The sequence below is a fragment of the Odocoileus virginianus genome, chromosome 33 (assembly GCF_023699985.2).
Source record: "Odocoileus virginianus isolate 20LAN1187 ecotype Illinois chromosome 33, Ovbor_1.2, whole genome shotgun sequence".
NCBI lineage: Eukaryota > Metazoa > Chordata > Mammalia > Artiodactyla > Cervidae > Odocoileus > Odocoileus virginianus.
In genome coordinates, this window is record NC_069706.1 from 3858775 (window position 1) to 3876476 (window position 17702).

The 17702-nt window shown below is 55.5% G+C and overlaps 1 protein-coding gene, 1 long non-coding RNA gene and 1 other non-coding gene across 4 annotated transcripts in view; 2 read left to right on the forward strand and 1 right to left on the reverse strand.

Annotated features, from left to right (window-relative positions):
• PPL (periplakin) overlaps positions 1 to 9480 on the reverse strand; it is a 48831-nt gene extending 39351 nt beyond the window's left edge. Inside the window, exon 1 of one of the 2 annotated variants that reach the window (XM_070460795.1) lies at positions 9222 to 9480. In XM_070460795.1, coding sequence (XP_070316896.1) covers positions 9222 to 9283 — 62 coding nt within the window. In that variant the 5' untranslated portion in view covers positions 9284 to 9480. The remainder of the gene's footprint in view (positions 1 to 9221) is intronic. The other variant, XM_070460794.1, reaches the window with a different exon arrangement.
• Positions 9481 to 9719: 239 nt separating this feature from the next.
• LOC139032798 (uncharacterized) lies at positions 9720 to 16621 on the forward strand. The gene is made up of 3 exons (XR_011485406.1): positions 9720 to 10023; positions 15128 to 15276; positions 16301 to 16621. It is a non-coding gene; the product is annotated as an uncharacterized lncRNA (long non-coding RNA).
• TRNAA-AGC (transfer RNA alanine (anticodon AGC)) lies at positions 10825 to 10896 on the forward strand. Its single transcript has one exon. It is a non-coding gene; the product is annotated as a tRNA-Ala (tRNA).
• Positions 16622 to 17702: the final 1081 nt, after the last annotated feature.

A 17702-nucleotide genomic window follows, 5' to 3' on the forward strand; every position in this document is an offset into this window, starting at 1 on the left:
CCCCTCAGCTTCCCGCTCAGTAACACGGGGGCTTCACTGCCCAGTTTACAGTTGGGAAGAGTCACGTTCCTGATGCAGAGCAGCAGGACTGGAGCCTCCTCTGTTCCTAGCGGCACAAACTCAGAGTCCTTTCTCAACCTCCAGCTGGAACCCGAAAGTCCCCATCGCAGGATGGAGAAATGAAAAGCCCGCAGAGCCATGAGTCTGACATCTGAGCCCTGGCTGCTGGCGCAGCAAAGAATTCTGCATGGGACGGTCTTCTTGCAGCCCCGCAGCCTTCCAGAGTCAGCGGGCCACGGGTGGGGTGGAGCCTCTGGCCAGCCAGCAGCCCGCTGTGCATTTATAAGACCTGACAAGCCCTCTGACCGGGAAAGGATGGGCTGGGAAATCAGTGCAGACACCCCACCAGCCAGCTCATCTGCTCCCGGCTCAGAGCCGCTGAGCCTCTAAAACGCTGAGCCTCACCCGGAAAAGAGAGACGAGGGTACTACTATCTAAGAAGGACAATACAAGCATAATTCAGGACGCTGTACCTCCACCCCTCAGCCTCAGAGGCTGCCAAGTGCTCACACCTCTGCCAGCTCCTAGCCGTTGTTCCCTCCCGCAATTCTCAGTCTCTGCATGCAGAACCCTCCATTCTTGCGCCCCAGGCCTTGGACATCGTCCCCGGCTGAGGCCACCTTTCTCTTCCTCCCCTCTCTCCCCCTGCTGACTGGACTCGGATCCAGAACTGTGGGCTTCCCTCCAGACTGTATCAGCTGCCAGCTCCCCTGGTCTAGCCCACCCCGCACTTTTAAAAACTTGAAAACTCTTAACCTAGCTCAAACGAGCAGAAAAGTAGGGAAAAGAATGCCACCGAGACTTCGCTGATGTTCCCACTCGGCTATATGTGTTTCAGATTTTTTTCAAAAAGTGTTATTATTCAGTACCCTCTGAGCCCCCTCCTCTGGGGGAGCATAATTTTGGAGCTGTTGGTTTCTTCCTCAGTTCAGTTCAGTCACTCAGTCATGTCTGACTCTGCGACCCCATGGATTGCAGCACGCCAGGCTTCCCTGTCCATCAACAACTTCCGGAACTTGCTCAAACTCATGTCCATCGAGTTGGTGATGCCATCCAACCATCTCCTCCTCTGTCATCCCCTTCTCCTGCCTTCAATCTTTCCTAGCATCAGGGTCTTTTCCAATCAGTCAGCTCTTCACATCAGGTGGCCAAAGGATTGGAGTTTCAGCTTCAGCATCAGTCCTTCCAATGAATATTCAGGACTGATTTCCTTTAGGATGGACTGGTTGGATTTCCTTACAGTCCAAGGGACTCTCAAGAGTCTTCTTCAACACCACAGTTCAAAAGCATCAATTCTTTGGTGCTCAGCTTTCTTTATAGCCCAACTCTCACATCCATACATGACTACTGGCAAAATCAGTAGTCGGACCTTTGTTGGCAAAGTAATGTCTCTGCTTTTTAATATGCTGTCTAGGTTGGTCATAGCTTTTCTTCCAAGGAGCAAGCATCTTTTAATTTCATGGCTGCAGTCACCATCTGCAGTGATTTTGGAGCCCAAGAAAATAAAGTCTGTCACTATTTCCATTGTTTCCCCATCTATTTGCCATGAAGTGATGGGACAGGAATGCCAAGATTTTAGTTTTCTGAATGTTGAGTTTTAAGCCAACTTTTTCATTCTCCTCTTTCACTTTCATCAAGAGGCTCTTCAGTTCCTCTTCACTTTCTGCCATAAGGGTGGTGTTATCTGCATATCTCAGATTATTGATATTTCTCCTGGCAATCTTGATTCCTGCTTGTGCTTGATCCAGCCTGGCATTTCACATGATGTACTCTGCATATAAGTTAAATAAGCAGTGTGACAAGATACAGCCTTGACCTACTCCTTTTCCAATCTGGAACCAGTCTGTTTTTCCATGTCTGGTTCTAACTGTTGCTTCTTGACCTGCATACAGATTTCTCAGGAGGCAGGTAAGATGGTCTGGTAATCCCATCTCTTGAAGAATCTTCCACAGTTTATTGTGATCTACACAGGTTTCTCCCTAAGCCTGTCTTAAACTTTCAGTACATATTGGTGTCTGCATCTATAAACATACATGGAATTGCTTTGTATGAATTTTTAAATTTTTTTTATTTTTTAAAGAGTGTTTTTGTTACTATGATCTCTCGGCTTCTTCTTTTTTTAACATTTACTTATTCGGATGAGCCGAGTCTCAGGTGCAGCATGTGGGGTCTTTAGTTGCACCATGTGGAATCTAGTTCCCTGACCAGGGATGGAACCCAGGCCCCCTGCACTGGGAGCTCGGAGTCTCAGCCACTGGACCACCAGGGAAGCCCCTGAACGAATGTTCGTAGATGCACACAGATGTGCTGTCTGTGTCCTTAGCTTGCTCTGTCCACACCCTATGATGGCTCTGCGGGCCGGTGCGCGTGGACGCCCACCTCGCCATCTCGTGACCCTTGCTGCTCCCCCGCCTTTGCCTCCACTGTCTCCTCACCTGTCACATGGCATTGCTGCAGTCTGTTTACGCAGCACACAGAAGAAGGGGGTGGGGGCAAGGGGCCCTCTGCTCAGGCCCCCTTATTCTTTTCCACTAGATCAAAGCCCCACCACCCAGCCCGTTTCTTGGTAGGAACAAGTGCATGCGTGCATGTCGTGTGTGAGCGTGTGTGTCTGCATCGGCCTGAGATGTTTCAGGAGGGGGAAATCTCTGTAGGCCCCCAGGGCCACCCTCATTCATTCATTCACTCGTTCAGCAAACGTGCCACCCTGCCAGTCTCTGGGGGAGACAGGCCTTCATCTCCATCAGACCACCCAACAGCCACTGAGATAAGGGTGACCAAGGAGATGGGGGAGACAATGCAGGAAGTGGATCCGCCTGGGGAAAGAGAGGTTTAGGGAGGGCTTCCCAAAGGAACAGAGACCAGTTGAGGAAGAGAAGTGAGCCCAGAGGGGTGGGAAGGGCATTCCAGGCAGGAGGAACAGCATGGGCAAAGGCTCAGGGGCTGGAAGGGTCATGGAAAGCAGAGGGGAATGCACTCGTAGCATGCAGGGTGGCGGTTCCCAGGGAGAGAGCAAAGGGAAGCCTGGGGTGGGATGAACCAGCGGGGAGGGGTGGACAGGACCAGACTGGCATCTGGCAGGGAGACTCTTGAGAGTCCCTTGGACAGCAAGGAGATCAAACCAGTCAATCCTAAATATTCACTGGAAAGACTGATGCTGAAGCTGAAGCTCCAATACTTTGGCTGCCTGGTGTGAAGAGCTGACTGACCAGAAAAGACCCTGATGCTGGGAAGGATTGAGGGTAGGAGAAGGGGACGACAGAGGATGAGGTTGGTTGCATGGCATCACCGATTCAATGGACATGAGTTTGAGCAAACTCTGGGAGATGATGAAAGACAGGGAAACCTGGTATGCTGCAGTCCATAGGGTCACAAAGAATGGGACTTGACTGAGTGACCGAACAACTAGGAGAGCTCCCTGGATGCCACGGGGAGGAGGGAGTGGGGTGATGGGGCAGAGGCAGGAACGGTGAAGCGGCTGCTGCAGCGGTGCTGGTGACAGGGCCTGGGGGCCCAGCAGGGCTGCCTGCTCTGGAGGCAAAGCGCCTAGAGGCCAGGGCAGGGCTCAGTCTGCCCGGAGGCAGGAAGGAGCACCGGGGGCCTCACTCCCTAGGCTCAGGAGGACAGAAGACAGAAGATCCATCAAAAGCAGACAGAACAAAGACCGGGGCCATTTCTATCTCTCCATTCCTAAGACAGGTCAGGGCAGGCAGGCCGGCTGGAGAGTGGCAGGTGGCGCTGGCAACACCCCACACAGCCCTACCTGGAGCAGAGAGGAGCCAGAAATCTCTTGACAAGGATCCTTGGACATGTTCTCAAAGGCAGCTTCTCCCCCAGCCCCCAGGGCCCTCCAGAGGCCCCTCACTCACCTAGGAGTGTTGCCTAGAAGGTATGACTTGAGGTAAGCCTCTCCCCACAAAACTCCCGTCCCCAGAGAAGCTCCCTGACCGTGCCTGAAATGCCACCACTAGCAGCCACTGTTACATGTTTCAGTTCCAGTCTGTGCTGAATCTAATTCACCAGGTCTTGTTCCCTCTGCCAAGAGCACTGGGCAAGCGAGGGCAAAGCCAGAGAGAGGGGAGGTGGAAAGGGTTGCTGGGCGGGGTCAGGGATACAAAACCCAGCGACTCCACCATCTGGCCTGGGGCAGTCCCCAGAGACACCATTAGCCCCAGGTCGAGGTGGGGGCCCCAGTTTCCCTCTCCAGGGGCCCCAGCATTGGCCATGTGTGAGCTGTGAGCCCAAGGTGAGTGCCTTTGCTCTTGGCCTCAGCATTCCTCTCTGTGAAATGGGATGCCACCAGCAGCCTTACGGGCTCGGTGTCAGAATGAGATTTTATATACATGTACATGCATACATATATAAAACATCCATGGCTGTGCTGGGAGCACAGCAGGTGTTGAGAAACGGCTGGGCGGATCACTCCAGTTCTGGCTACCCACGTAGTGGGAGGTGAGCTTTGCTGACAGGGCCCTCCTGCAGACTGTTTGAGCTTTTCAGCTGTTGCTGATCAATGCATGCAGGTGTGTCTCTCCATGTGTCTTTTTGAGGTCTGTGTGGGGGGTCCACATGAATGCTGGGGTGAATGAATGGGAGTCAGCTGACCTCCTGTGCCCCTCGGGCAATAGCCTCCACGGCTGGAAGGAGCCCAGCGGCCTGGTCAGCTCTGTTCTTAGCACCATCCTCATCTTTGTGGCTCAGCTGGTGAAGAATCCACCTGCAATGCGGGAGACCTGGGTTTGATCCCTGGGTTGGGAAGATCCCCTGGAGAAGCAGACAGCTACCCACTCCAGTATTCTGGCCTGGAGAATTCCATGGACTGTATAGTTCATGGGGTCACAAAGAGTCAGACACGACTGAGCGACTTTCACTTTTCATCTTTAACAGCAGTGTGCAGTCACCACGGTCACTGCCATGACTTACTGAGCACTCACTGGGAGCCGGGCCTGTCACATGCATGATCTCTCTTGAGCCACTAGCGACCTCACCAGCTGATGGCTGCGGCAACACTCCCATTTCACAGGTGAGGAAACTGAGGCTCAGGTGTTTCGTGACCTGCCCAAGGTCACATAGCTCAGGAGAGGCAAAGCTGGAGCTTGAACCCACACCTGGACGACACGCTCTTAATCACCAAGGAGCAGGGTACCCCAGCTAGCTTCCAGGAGGACAGACGCCCCTTTCACCAGCCTCCAAAGCCTTGGGCCCTGCCTCCCCCAGAGGGTCTCTCCATTAGGACTGGGCCATTCTTGTAGGACTTTGCCTAGATGAGGTCAGGCTGCTGGGTGCTCACCGGGACCCAGATCTGGGTGGAGGGGCAAAATTAGTCCCATTTTACTGATGGGGAAGCTGAGGCTCCTAGTGAGGCCAAATTTCTTTGCCAAATTCAAACACAGGCAGAGTTCAGTCCAACTGCAGAGCTGGGTCTAACCATCCATCCCTCAACAATGACAGGTCAGACACCTCCCCAGGAAGTCCTCCCCGACAATCCAGGTCTCCACCCTAAGCCTGACAGATCTCTCCTCAGACCAGTCAGGGAGCAACAGGGCCGTCAGGCTGGACATCTCATCTGTCCAGCTGTATGTCCCACCAAACTCTCAGTGGTTCCCATCACCACCATGACACAGACCTGCAACCATAGTGGTTTTTAAGCAAAATTCCATCAACTGTAGAGAGACTGTCAACGTCTCCTCCACAGCCACCCTTACTCCCCGAAATGGCACCCCAGGAGTTGTGCAGTGCACGACCTGTCCATCACGGCATTCAGCTCAATCCCAGACGCATAGAAGGTGCCTAATCAAATTTATCCAACAGTTATAACCATCATAGCTGCCGTGAATTGAGGCTTCCTGTAATTCTAAACCCCTTCCCTGCATCGTTTCATTTAATCCTCGCAGGCAGGTAGTATTTTTTTGCCCATCCCACAGGTGAGAAAGCAGAGGCTCAGAGAGGCCACGCAGCTCTCCCCAGGTGGCACAGCTGGGGAGCAAGGACTGGCCAGGACTGTACCCTTAGCACCCAAGGAGGGCGGTAGGACCAGGGCCCGTCAAGGCCCTCCCTGCTGAGCTGGACACTATCCTTGGTGACCTGCACCCGCAGCCTGACCCTGTCATTAGCTCAGGTGTGAACACCAGTTCTGACACCTGTCATTAGAAACCAGGGCGGCAGGAACAGCAGAGTTCACACCCAGTTCCAGCTGCTACGAGGCCGACAAACAGGGAGGGGCGGTTTTCTCCTAAGGGACTCTCCATTCACGAATTTCTGTTCACTTGTGCCGTCCAAAGCCTGTGACTGAGGGGTTGTGTGTGAGTCACAAGTCCTGGCTCCTGGATCCCCTCTGCTGGGGGCAGGGATGCTGACCCTCACTCTGGGCCCTGGCTCCTGGATCCCCTCTGCTGGGGGCAGGGATGCTGACCCTCACTCTGGGCACCTCCTATGTGCTGGGGCATCCTCTCCATTGTTACATTGGCTCCTCCCAGAAACCCCACGCGGAAGATATTAGTACCAGGCCTGCCTTGCAGACGAGGAAACCAAGGTTCAGAGAGGTTCCTGAGCCTCTCTGGAACCAGAGGCTAAGTCCTCAACTGACTGACCACCTCAATGCTGAATCTCACTGGCAATCCCGCCCTCCCCCAGACAGAAGAGGAGGCCCCCATAAAACTCTGGGTGCAAGGGTAACTTGGGGGTCAGCACCCTGTGACCAGCGACCACACCTTAGAGCTACAGGGCCAAGCACTGGGGAACACTCAAGAGGCTACCTTCGACCCTGCAATCTGTTCCACGAACTTGTCTCCACCAAGGGGAACAGGCAGATGGAGATGCTGGGCTGGCAAGACCACGGTCACCTGGCATCGACCCAGGGCTGTGACTGTGCAAGGCCACAGGGCCCAAAGGAAGGGTCTCTCATCCCATCCTGGGAAGAATTGGGGAGGGCTTCCTGGAGAAAGAGGCCTCCATGCTGAGATCGCACATCAGCCAGGGGCAGCGGCTGGCTGCCTTGGGCCAGGGGTATTGCCAAGTGCAGGACCCGTGCCCTTTAACCCTGAGTCCCCAAAGCAGTAAAGGATGTTAATTGCTTCCTTCCTTCCCTCTGCTGGGAAGGCCAAGACCCTCCCAGATTGTCCAGATTCATTGTAACCTTTTGTTAGGTCCAAGCCCAGCCCTTGGGGGACTGGACAGATGGAGAGCTGGAAGAAGGGGAGGCTCAGAGGGATGAGGGAGGCAGAGAGCAGGGCGAGGCTGGCCCATCTCCTGGTGTGTGGGTGTGTGCGTGTGTGTGGAGGACTGGAGGGGCCCCAGTCTTGGTGGGGGGAGAACAGCACAGCCCTCCCCGGCTGGCACGGAGCATCCGATTGTGCAACATCTGAAAGAACAGTTCAGGGACTGGATGGGACCCCAGCTGGGTTTGAGAGCCAGCTGGACCTGGCCACTGAGGAGCGGCGTGCAGAGCCCTGCCCAATCCCTGGGGTTAGGAAAGACCAGGGAGGCTTGTGTGTGTGTGGCGGGGGCAGGGGAGGGAAAGAAATGCTTCTGAACTTGAAACAAGACAAAGAGGAGAAGGGGCAGTGGGATCACAGGGGAGGGGAGTTTCTGAAAAGCCTGGAATTCAAAGACATGGAGGATATACCCTCTACATCTCAGATGGTCTCACGTGAGGGCTGAGATGAGATGGCTGGATGGCATCCCTGACTCGATGGACATGAGTTTGAGCAGGCTCCTGGAGTTGGTGATGGACAGGGAGACCTGGCTTGCTGCAGTCCATGGGGTCACAAAGAGTAGGACACAACTGAGCAACTAACTGACTGAACAAAGACATGCAGGGCCCACCCTCTCCAGGCCAAGTCCAGGCTGCCTGCACCTGTCAGACAGGTCTGCCTGGGCTGGACCACAGGGCCAGGGTGGGAGCGCAGGGCAGGGTCTCCTCGCCTTCATCTGTGACCTGGGAGGGAGTGAGGGACTGCTTCCAGGGGAGGGGGTCTCAGGTGAGGGCACTTTGGGCAGGTGAGCTTTGCAATTTTTTTTGTTTCTCCACCTGCCTGAAGCCCCTTGTCGGATAAAGACTCCCTCCCAGCTATAGCCCCTGCCTCCTTTTCTCTAGAGAGAGGCGAAGGAAGGGTCTGAGGTCCTGCCCCCTCCCTCAATCTCAGCATCACCACTGAGGTTCCCCTAAACCGGTTATTAAGTGAATACATTAGGCTTACCAAGCGGACGTGGGCTGCCGTTTCAACGCAAACACATCGAGACATGTCATTCCCTTCCCAGGCGGCCCTGGGAACCGGAGGCTCTCAGAGACGCCGCCAGTTTCGGCGCTGGTTGCGGGGAGGGGGGGTAGCGGGGGCTGGGGGCAGCCACGCCCCTGAGAAATCAGTCAGGGAGAAGGCCCCACCGCCCTCCCAGGAGCTGCGCAGACCTCGGGGTGGGGTAGGGGGTGTGGGCCAGGTTCCTCAGCCCGGGTTCCCCCAACCCGACCCCACACCCACAGATTCCTCCGAATCGGGCTCTGGAGCTCAGGATGGCAGGTGCCGGGAAGTCCTGCTGCAGGTGGAACGTTCCCCGCCCCCATCCGTCCCCTCAGCTCTCGCCTCCCAGACTCCAGAAGCACCTGCGCGCCCCTCCAAGAAGCGCTGGTGAACGCCCCCCGCCACGCCCCCCGCTCCAGCCCAAATTCGCTGCATGGTTGCGCCCCTAGACGGTGCTTCTGTCCCTGCACACACCCCCGCCCCCACCCTTGGGTGTAGCGTCCGCCCGACACACCACTCTCCACCCGGGCGGTGCTTCCTGGCCCGCGAGGACCCCTGGCCCAAGGGCGACGGCGGGACGCGGAGCCCCCCCACCCCCCCCCACCCCCGCCGGGACTCCAGTACCTTGCCCTCTAAAGCGCCCAAGCCAGTGCTCTCCAGGCTCCTAGAACTTTCTGGTGCCAAACAGCGTGTTTTCCTTCCGCGCCCCCGGCCCACCTCTATTCCCACCTTGGCCGTGCTTCCCAGCTCAAGGGTGGCCCTCGGGCGCCTGGGTCGCGGCGCGTCGCGCACTCCAGGCTGGGTTCCCAGCCCTGCGGGCCTCCCAGGGCGGTGGGCACCCTCTCCCAACCCCTGCAACCCCGGAGGCCCGGCCGTTCCCCTCACGTCCCAGGCCGAGCATCTCGGCCCCGCGCGGCCCCTCACCTGCGGGTCCGAACCGTGGGGCTGTATTTGCCTTTGTTTCTCTTCCTGAAGAGCGAGTTCATGGTGGCGGTCGGGCGGGGCGGCGGTCGCTGCGCGGGGCTGGGCACTCGGCTGCGGAGGCCCCGGCGCGCACCGAGGGGCGGGCAACGGGCGCAGGTGAGCGGGCGGCGACGCGGGAGCCCCGAGTGCGGCGCGGCGGCGGCGGCCGGTCACTACTCGCGGGGGGCGGGGCGCCCGCAGGCCCCGGCTCCCCACGCCGCTCCCGAGAAGGTGGCGCTTACCTTCCCGGGGGAGGGGCACCGGGTGGGCGGGGCTTCCAGGCGAGCCCTCGGCCGGGCCGGAGCAAGCTGGGCGCCCGGCCTGGAACCGGAGTGGGGACACGGGGTCCTGGGAGGACCCGGCCCGGCCCACCCCCTAGTCGGGACACTCGAGAAGCTGGGCAGGCGGGTGGAGGCGTACTGGCTGCTCTCCCTAGAGCGCTCCGCAGCCCCCCTCGCCCCTGACTCCTGGCCTGGCGCACGCGCCCCAGGCTGAGGACCCTCACTCGGTTCTCGGTTGCCCCTCTTGGGCACCGGCGCTCCCCTTTCTTGGCTGACACCCAGCTGGGGCCCCCAGTCAGATGGGAAAGCCGGATGGGTCTCTATGCCCCGATAGTTAGTGAATTACTCTCAGGTGGTAGGACTGTTGGTCGCAATTGGGAAAAGGAGCTTGGGAGTGCGCCTTATTGTTCAGGCGCTAAGTCGTGCCGGACTCGTTGCGATCCCCTGGACTGGCTGGCTCCTTCTTCCATGGGATTTCCGAGGTGAGAATACAGGAGTGGGTAGCCATTTCCTTCTCCAGGGGATCTTCCCGACCCAGGGCTGGACCTTGTGTCTCCAGCATTGGCAGGCGGATTCTGAGCCACCTGGGAACTGCCGAAGTGCGCCGGCCTGAGTTCATATCCTGCTGCTATGAACGGTCAGCTGACTCTTCAAAGGCTTCTCTCCGCTCCCAGCCTCAGTTTCCTTTATCTGTCAAACAGTAGTAACAACCGCACCCCACCCCATAGAGGATTCCTGTAGATAGTTCACACAACACCTCGCACAGTCCCATGTGCCAAGTTACATCCGTGCTAGCGGAGGCCAGTCACGTGGGGGCCCCGCCGCAGTGTGTGCCCGCGGAGAAGGCTGCAGTTAGGCAGACAGCAACCCAGGTCTGAGCCAGAGTGGGGCCCTGACAGCAGGGAGCGTTCAGCGTCCCTCTGGGGGGCACTGAGGGTTCTGAGCCCGGCTGGGAAGGAGAGCACGCAGTCCTCAGAGGAGATGCCAAAGGGCTCAGACGGGGAGCAATGATGAGGGAAGGAGGCAGAGCACCCCCCACCCCCTCCACCGGGCATCCAGAGTCCTCAGGCCAGTCGCTTCCCCAGCCTTTTTTATTTAAAAAATAAAGAGGTTGATGGGGAAGTTGATTCCTACAGGCTTTTCCTGCCCCAGACCCCAGAGCATTTGAGAACAGTGTCCTGTAGGCCATGGGGTCCCCCAACCTCCACTATCTAATGCCTGATGATCTGTGGTGGAGCTGGTGTCGTAATAATAGAAATAAAGTGCACAGTAAGTGTAGTAGTGGGGATGTAGTTCAATGGTAGAGCGTGTGCTTAGCATGCACGAGGCCCCGGGTTCAATGCCCGGCACCTCCATTTAGGAGTTTCTCCTTACTGGGAGGAGAGAGTTTACTATTGTGGGGAGGGAGGAGATATATATAATTATAACTGATTCATGTTGATGTATGGCAGAGACCACTACAACATTGCAAAGCAATTATCCTTCAATTAAAAAAAAAAGTAATGCGCTTGAATAATCCTTAAACCATCCCCCAACCCTGTCCTTGGAAAAATTGTCTTCCACGAAACCAGTCCCTGGTGCCAAAAAGTTTGGGGACAGCTGCTTTAGGTCATCTGTTGTCCCTGCCATCACAGGACTTCAGTGTTGAAGTGCTACAGAGATTCTGGGAAAACCTTACTTGTTAGGGGGTATCTATGGTGGGCTTAAGGCGGCCTGCGGATCCTCCTACAGTTGCTTTCAAAATGTGTATGTGTCCAAATGCACATTTTGAGGGTGAGGGTCTATCGCTTTCAGTGGGCTCAATCGTTGGCTCATTCCACAGATATGGGCATTCTCCCAGCCGTGGCTGCCTGGTTCTGCTATGTTGATGAGGAAAGGGAAAAACAAAACAAAAAAACAGTAAAAGACGTTTTTCTTAAGGGAGGGGGAAAGACACATACTAATACTACTAACAATACATTGACAACCTCAAATTGGGATCTGAAGGCCTAAAATGGATAAAGAACCCTGGGAGGAGCAGCTGCTGAGCTTCCCCAGGGGAGCTGGTAAAATGCAGATTTCGGGGCGTGACATCCCCTCCCCCAGTTCCTGGTTGGGGGGCGGTGCTCAGGAAGGGTCTCAGGAGTCTAAACTTTTAGCAAGTCCCCCTGGTGGTCCCTGGCCCCTCTGTGAGAAACCAGGAGTGAGGATCTTGCCTGCAGCTCTCAGATGGGGAACCCTGTACCGACCTTCCAGCCACACCTAACCCTTCTTTCCTCTCTGAACTTGGCTTTGCCCCAGCTTCTCTATCAGATGCCCCTTCTAGGTGGGGAGTTCCCCACCAGGCAGCTGAAGGCTTGAGCAATTCCCTCCAACCTGAAGGGACTTCCCTCCCCAAGTCTGAGGTTAGCTCCGGGGGTGGGAATGGGGTTGGGACCTAGAATCCCGATACAAGCATTGGGCTTCCCTGGTGGTTCAGATGGTAAAAAAAAAAAACCCACCTGCAATGCAGGAGACCTAGAGACTATAAGTCCAGACTACAAGTCCCTTGGAAATAGGTGTCAGGGAGGAGCCCAAGGCTTCAGAACACACAGCTTGTTGGTGGTGGTGGTGGGGGTGACTTGGGGTCTAGGGACCTGGCCTGAAGTCAGGACAAAACTTGCTCATTGTGGACCCCTTCTTGTGCCCCCAAGTGAGCCAAAGGGCTCAGGAGGGAATACTGTCCAACCCCCTGTTTTATGGCACAACTCTGCATGGAAACTCTTTTCCTTCCTTCTCTGGACTGCCTTTCCCTTGGAGGGTAAACTGGGGTCATTCACAGCAGCACCGTTGCTAGGGAGGAGATCCTGGAAACAGCCTGATGGCCACTGGGATGGGGATCAGGTGGTTAAATAACCCAGAGCGCCTCTACACCGGGAAGACCATGCACCTGGAAATGAATGAGATGTGGAATTTGTTGTCAGGCGCCAGGAGCAAAGTGTGAGAGAGAAGCAGAGAATATATATGCCCGTATGTACAGAAAATTTCTGGAAGGATCCACAAGACTCTGTTAGCCATGAGTCCCCTCAGGAGACAAATCTGAATTTTCGTTGTACACTCTTTCATAGTGTTTGGATTTTGTCTTATTTTTAAAAATATCCTTTGGATATTATTTTTATATGTGCTTGGATTAATTTTTCAATGGCTTTTTTCAGTTACTTTCTGTTTTTTAGCCATGTGGCATGTGAGATCTTAATTTCCCAATCAGGGATTGAACCTGTACTCCTTGCATTGGAAATGCAGAATTTAACCAGTGAACCACCAGGGAAGTCCTTCAGTTACTTTAAAAAAACTCATTTCAAAATGACCCAAGCCTGGCATTCCCACTTCCCAGACCCTTCCCTGCCTCCACTCCCCACTTCATGCCCCTCTGTTAGGGTCCACTACACTTTGTGGTGTTAACCTCCTTCCTTGTCAGTCTTCCTTACTGGATTGAAAGATACTGGTTGATAAGGATTATGGAAGATATAACATTTGGGCAAAATAGAACCCATGTTACGGAAGGAAGCCGCCCTACCTTCAAGTTGCCGACAGTCTAAGGCCGGAGACAAAGACACAACAACTACAAAGCCAACTGGAATGAGTTGAACCTTACCAGGGCTCCAAAGACGGGGTGGGGGCGGCAGCCTGGGGAGCCCTGGGGTGGCCTTCTCACCCAGGCCCTTTCAGCTGTTGCAGCTTGTACGCAGGTCATTTTGTCCTTCTGAGCCTCAGTTTTCCCAGTCTGTGAAATGGACACAACTATAGTATCCACCTTCTAGGTGAGATCCCATGTGCTAAGCACTTGGCATGCCCCTTGGCCCTGAGTGAGGGTCCCACAGATGGGAGGGGTTGATCTCTGCAGGTGGAGGCCCCATGCTCGTGGGGCTGAGGGTTACAAGCAATTACAGGAACTCTAAACTGTTTCAGAACTCCGGACTTCTCCCAACTTCCCAAATCCTCCTTCCCCACACCTAGAAAAGTGAAGTTTGGCTTCTGGGAGGGAACCAAACTAGGGACCTCCAGGTGAGTAGGCTGATAGCTCAGCTGCTAGATAGCTGATGTTAGCTAACTGATAGCTCAGCTAACAGCTGTGGCACTGGTGATGTTACGTGACATTGATGATATTAATGCCATTTCTCCATTATTGAGCACTGACTCCATGTCAGGCAACACAGCATGTGGCCAACATGCTTCAGCGGGTTGACACTCCCCAGAGACCCCCACTGACTCCCCGAGGACCCTCCCTCCCAAGAGGAAGCTCTCTTATGTTCCAGGGAAGCTCGCTGAGGCCCCAGAGGCCCAGTGCCAGCTGGGCTGCTTCCTGGCTTAGCCTACTCTGGCCCCGCGCTCTTGGACCCCCACCCGTCTCCACCCTCGTGGGCTGACTCAGCTGGGCCTGGCCCAAGTGCTTCGGGGAGAATGAGTAGATTTGGGGAGGAACTGAGTTGTCCTTCACCATCCCTCCCCGCTCCAGCCTCTAGAATCTGGGTTTCTGAGCTGATGCAGCGTGTGTGTGTATGTGTGTGCACGTGTGTACACACGTGTGCACGACGCTCCGTGGGCAGGCCGGATGGGGTGGGAGCTGGGATCTGGCCCCTGCGGATCTTCCTGTGGGCAGATGAGATTTGCTTGGTTCTGAGGAGCCCTCGTATGCCAAGTGACTCATCCGCTCTGCCTGTGCTGTGGGGCGGGGGCACGGGGAGCGTGTTTGCTTTCCCCGGGGGGTTGACTTGACATTCACCCTGAGGGGATGGTACCTTACTGGCCGTTCTGTTCCCTGGCAACCAGGCCCACCTTTGACCCCTGAACCCCATCCCCTGCTTGGAGCTGGGCCGGGCGGCCGTCTCCCAGGAGACCACCACATCTGAAGGGTCACCCACACCTTCCCTGTTTGCTGTCATTGTTTCCCCAGCAGCTGGAGAGGCCCTTGCTCACTCCCTGGCTGGCTCAGGTGTTTCGGGGAACCAGTTTGAAACAAGAAGGGCAGCATTCCCGCAGAGAGAGGGGTGTGCAGGATGGGAGGCCGGTTCCTTACCATGGAACCTCTCCTCCCAGGGCACAGTCCCGGCCCTCCTGTGGACAGACAGCCATTCTCCAGGGGTACGGCCTCACCTCCACCTGGGGGACATTCAGCAATGCTGATTCCAGGGCCCCCCTCTGAGACTGCAGCTGGTGGGTCTGGCTAGAGCCCCAGAATCTGCATGTTAACAAATACATACCCCACCCTATGCCCCCCCCACCCCCACCGGGAGGCTAAAGCTTGTGGGTCTCTGGGCTGCCCTAAGAGAAACAGCTGTGAGCAGAGAGACGCAGCACATGGGCAGGCCCGGTCTACACCCGCTGGGGAAGAACCCACAGACTGTAGCTTGAGGCCAACCTCAGTTTGAATCCTGCCCAGCTGTGTGACCTTGGGTTGGTGGCTTAACCTCTTTGAACCCAGCGTCCCCATCTGTAAAATGTGGATAAGCCAGTGCTCTGTGATGGCGTGGCATGGAGGGCCCTCTCCTCCCCGCCCTCCAAGGGGACAGGAGGGGGCTGGCCCGGCTTCACCCCGTGTTTTGTAACATGTATTTACTTTCCTCGCAGAACAATGCAATGGATGGAAAATCATGCTGGCCGTCCAGTCCAGATGGGCTGACTCACACTCAGCCCTGGGCCGGTGAGATCCCCACCACAGCCCCCCGGGACCAGAGAGGAGGCTGGCCGCTGGCAGCAGAGACAGGAGAGGGTCCGTGGTGAGTCACCCACTCTGCCTGCCCGAGTCATCCCCCAGGAATGTGCCTCTGGCCTGAACCCGCCCGGGGCCCCAGGCAAGCTGCCCCATCCTGGCCATCTCCCCACTGCCTGCCAGGGAGCCCCACCCTGATGCCCCCCAAGGGGAAATCTGCGGCTTGGATGACCTCCCTGCTGGCCCCCTCTGGAGGGTTGTGTACCTGCATGACTGTGTCTGCTTCAAAACATTGGAACAGCTCCTAACCAGTGGTTGAATAGCGGCGGCTATTCAACTGAGCCCCACTGCCCCTGGCCACCCCGGCCCTTCCACAGGACCCAGCCACAGAGGGGTTAACCCTCTGCTCAGCAGGGGCCCTCTTGGACCTGGCCTCACCCACAGGCTGGCAGCCCCTCTGGCACAGCCAGACTGCGCCCTCATAGCATCTTGCAGATCTGAGCCTCATGGTGAACCCTGGATGGCTTGCCGGCACAACCTACTCTACATCTCTGGATGCCTCATTTCAAGCCCATCCCTGGGCCTCTCAGATGGGGCAGTGAGGAGGTCACGCTGTCAGGGCAGAGAGTGGAGCTGGGTGGGGTCCTGGGGCCAGACTGGCTCTGCCAGACCTGGGATCTCCACCGCAGGACAGGCTGCCCAACCCAATTCCAAAACTCCCCTCCCCACAACCAAGCCTACTTCCTCCCTGCCCTACAGGGGCCCACGCTGCCCAGACCGGTGGGGCTACATTTCTGGGGCCAGTGTGTGACAGTTCCTGGGGTTGGCCCAGGTCAGGAGGTCAGGACCCCATTCCCTCCTGCACCTGGGGACCTGAGTGATGGACAGGCCAGGCCACAGGGGACAAAACACAAAGTCAAATCAAACTTTAGCTTGAAACCAAACTGGGTCTGAAATCTGGCTCAGTCATATAACCCGCTGTGTGATCTTAAGCAAGTGGCTTAACCTCTCTGAACCTCAATTTCTCCATCCATAAAATTGGGAAGAGCCCGTGAACTAAGATGTCAAATCCTCGCTCCTCTATTTCCTAGCTGTGTGACCCTGGGAAAATGTCTTCGACTCTCTGAGCTTTGGTTTCTCCATCTGCAAAACTGTGGACACTCTGGCACTTGCTCCACAGGGCCTTAAAAGGATTCAGTTCAGTTCAGTCACTCAGTCGTGTCCGACTCTTTGCAACCCCATGAACCGCAGCACGCCAGGCCTCCCTGTCCATCACCCACTCCCGGAGTCCGCCCAAACCCATGTCCATTGTGTCGGTGATGCCATCCAACCATCTCATCCTCTGTCATCCCCATCTCCTCCTGCCCTCAATCTTTCCCAGCAATAAAACATGTAATAATGACAGAAAATAACGACTTTTGTTGAGCATTTACTGTATGCCAGGCCTTGCTTGGGGAAGCATTCTAGCACTGTGATTTCTAGCTTCATCAAGGTGTGATAGACATACAACAGAGTACATATATTTCAAGTGTATCATCTGATAAGTTCTGACACAAGCACACAGTGGTGGAACCACAACAAAGAGGGCAAACTGGCCTTCTTCCTCTCCCCATTTTTCAGACGTGGAAACTGAAGCTCCAAGGCATTCAGTGCATTCAACGCCTACTCAGAAAGGTCAGGAAGGGACTCAGGATTTAAACCCTGCGGTCTGAGCCAGCACCCTTGTCCCTACCTCAACCACCATTCAGCAGCAGGTGCGGGCACAGAGTAGGTGCCCATTGTCATGTTGAATGAATGAATGGTGTGATTGAGAGGGTCGCTGCACTGTGGTCCCAGGGAAGGTCCCCAGAGGAGGACCAACCAGAGCTAGTAGGTCTGATGAGTCAGAACTGTGGTGGAAGAGAAGGGAGTCATTTGTCCCATAATTCAATATTTATTGAGCATCTACTATGTGACAAGTCCTGTTCTAGGTGCTCAGGATACAAATGGAACACAATGGACACAGGTTCCTGCCCTTGGGGAGCTAGTAGGGCAGGAGTGAGGAGACAGTGTAAGTCTCCTAGGGGGAGGTCCCCTAGGAGGATGAGGTCCCTAGGGGGATATCATAGCATCTCTCGAATATCCCGAAGGATGGTCAAGGAAATAAGATCCCACATGCGATGCAGCACAGCCAAAAAAAAAAATTTTTTTTTTAAAGAAATGAATGGAGAAGGAAATGGCAACCCACTCCAGCATACTTGCCTGGGAAATCCCATGGACAGAGGAGTCTGGTAGGCTATACAGTCCATGGGGTTGCAAAGAGTTAGACGTGACCTAGCGACTAAACAACAACATGGATTTGTCAGTTTCTGTCATATGAGTACTGTAAGAAACTAAATCCTTAAAAGCATTATTTTGATTTAAAAAAAAAGAGAAATGAAATGACCTAACTCCTCATCCATGGGGAGGTGGGCAGAGGAACAATGATACCACCAGACTCTGGACAGACAGATG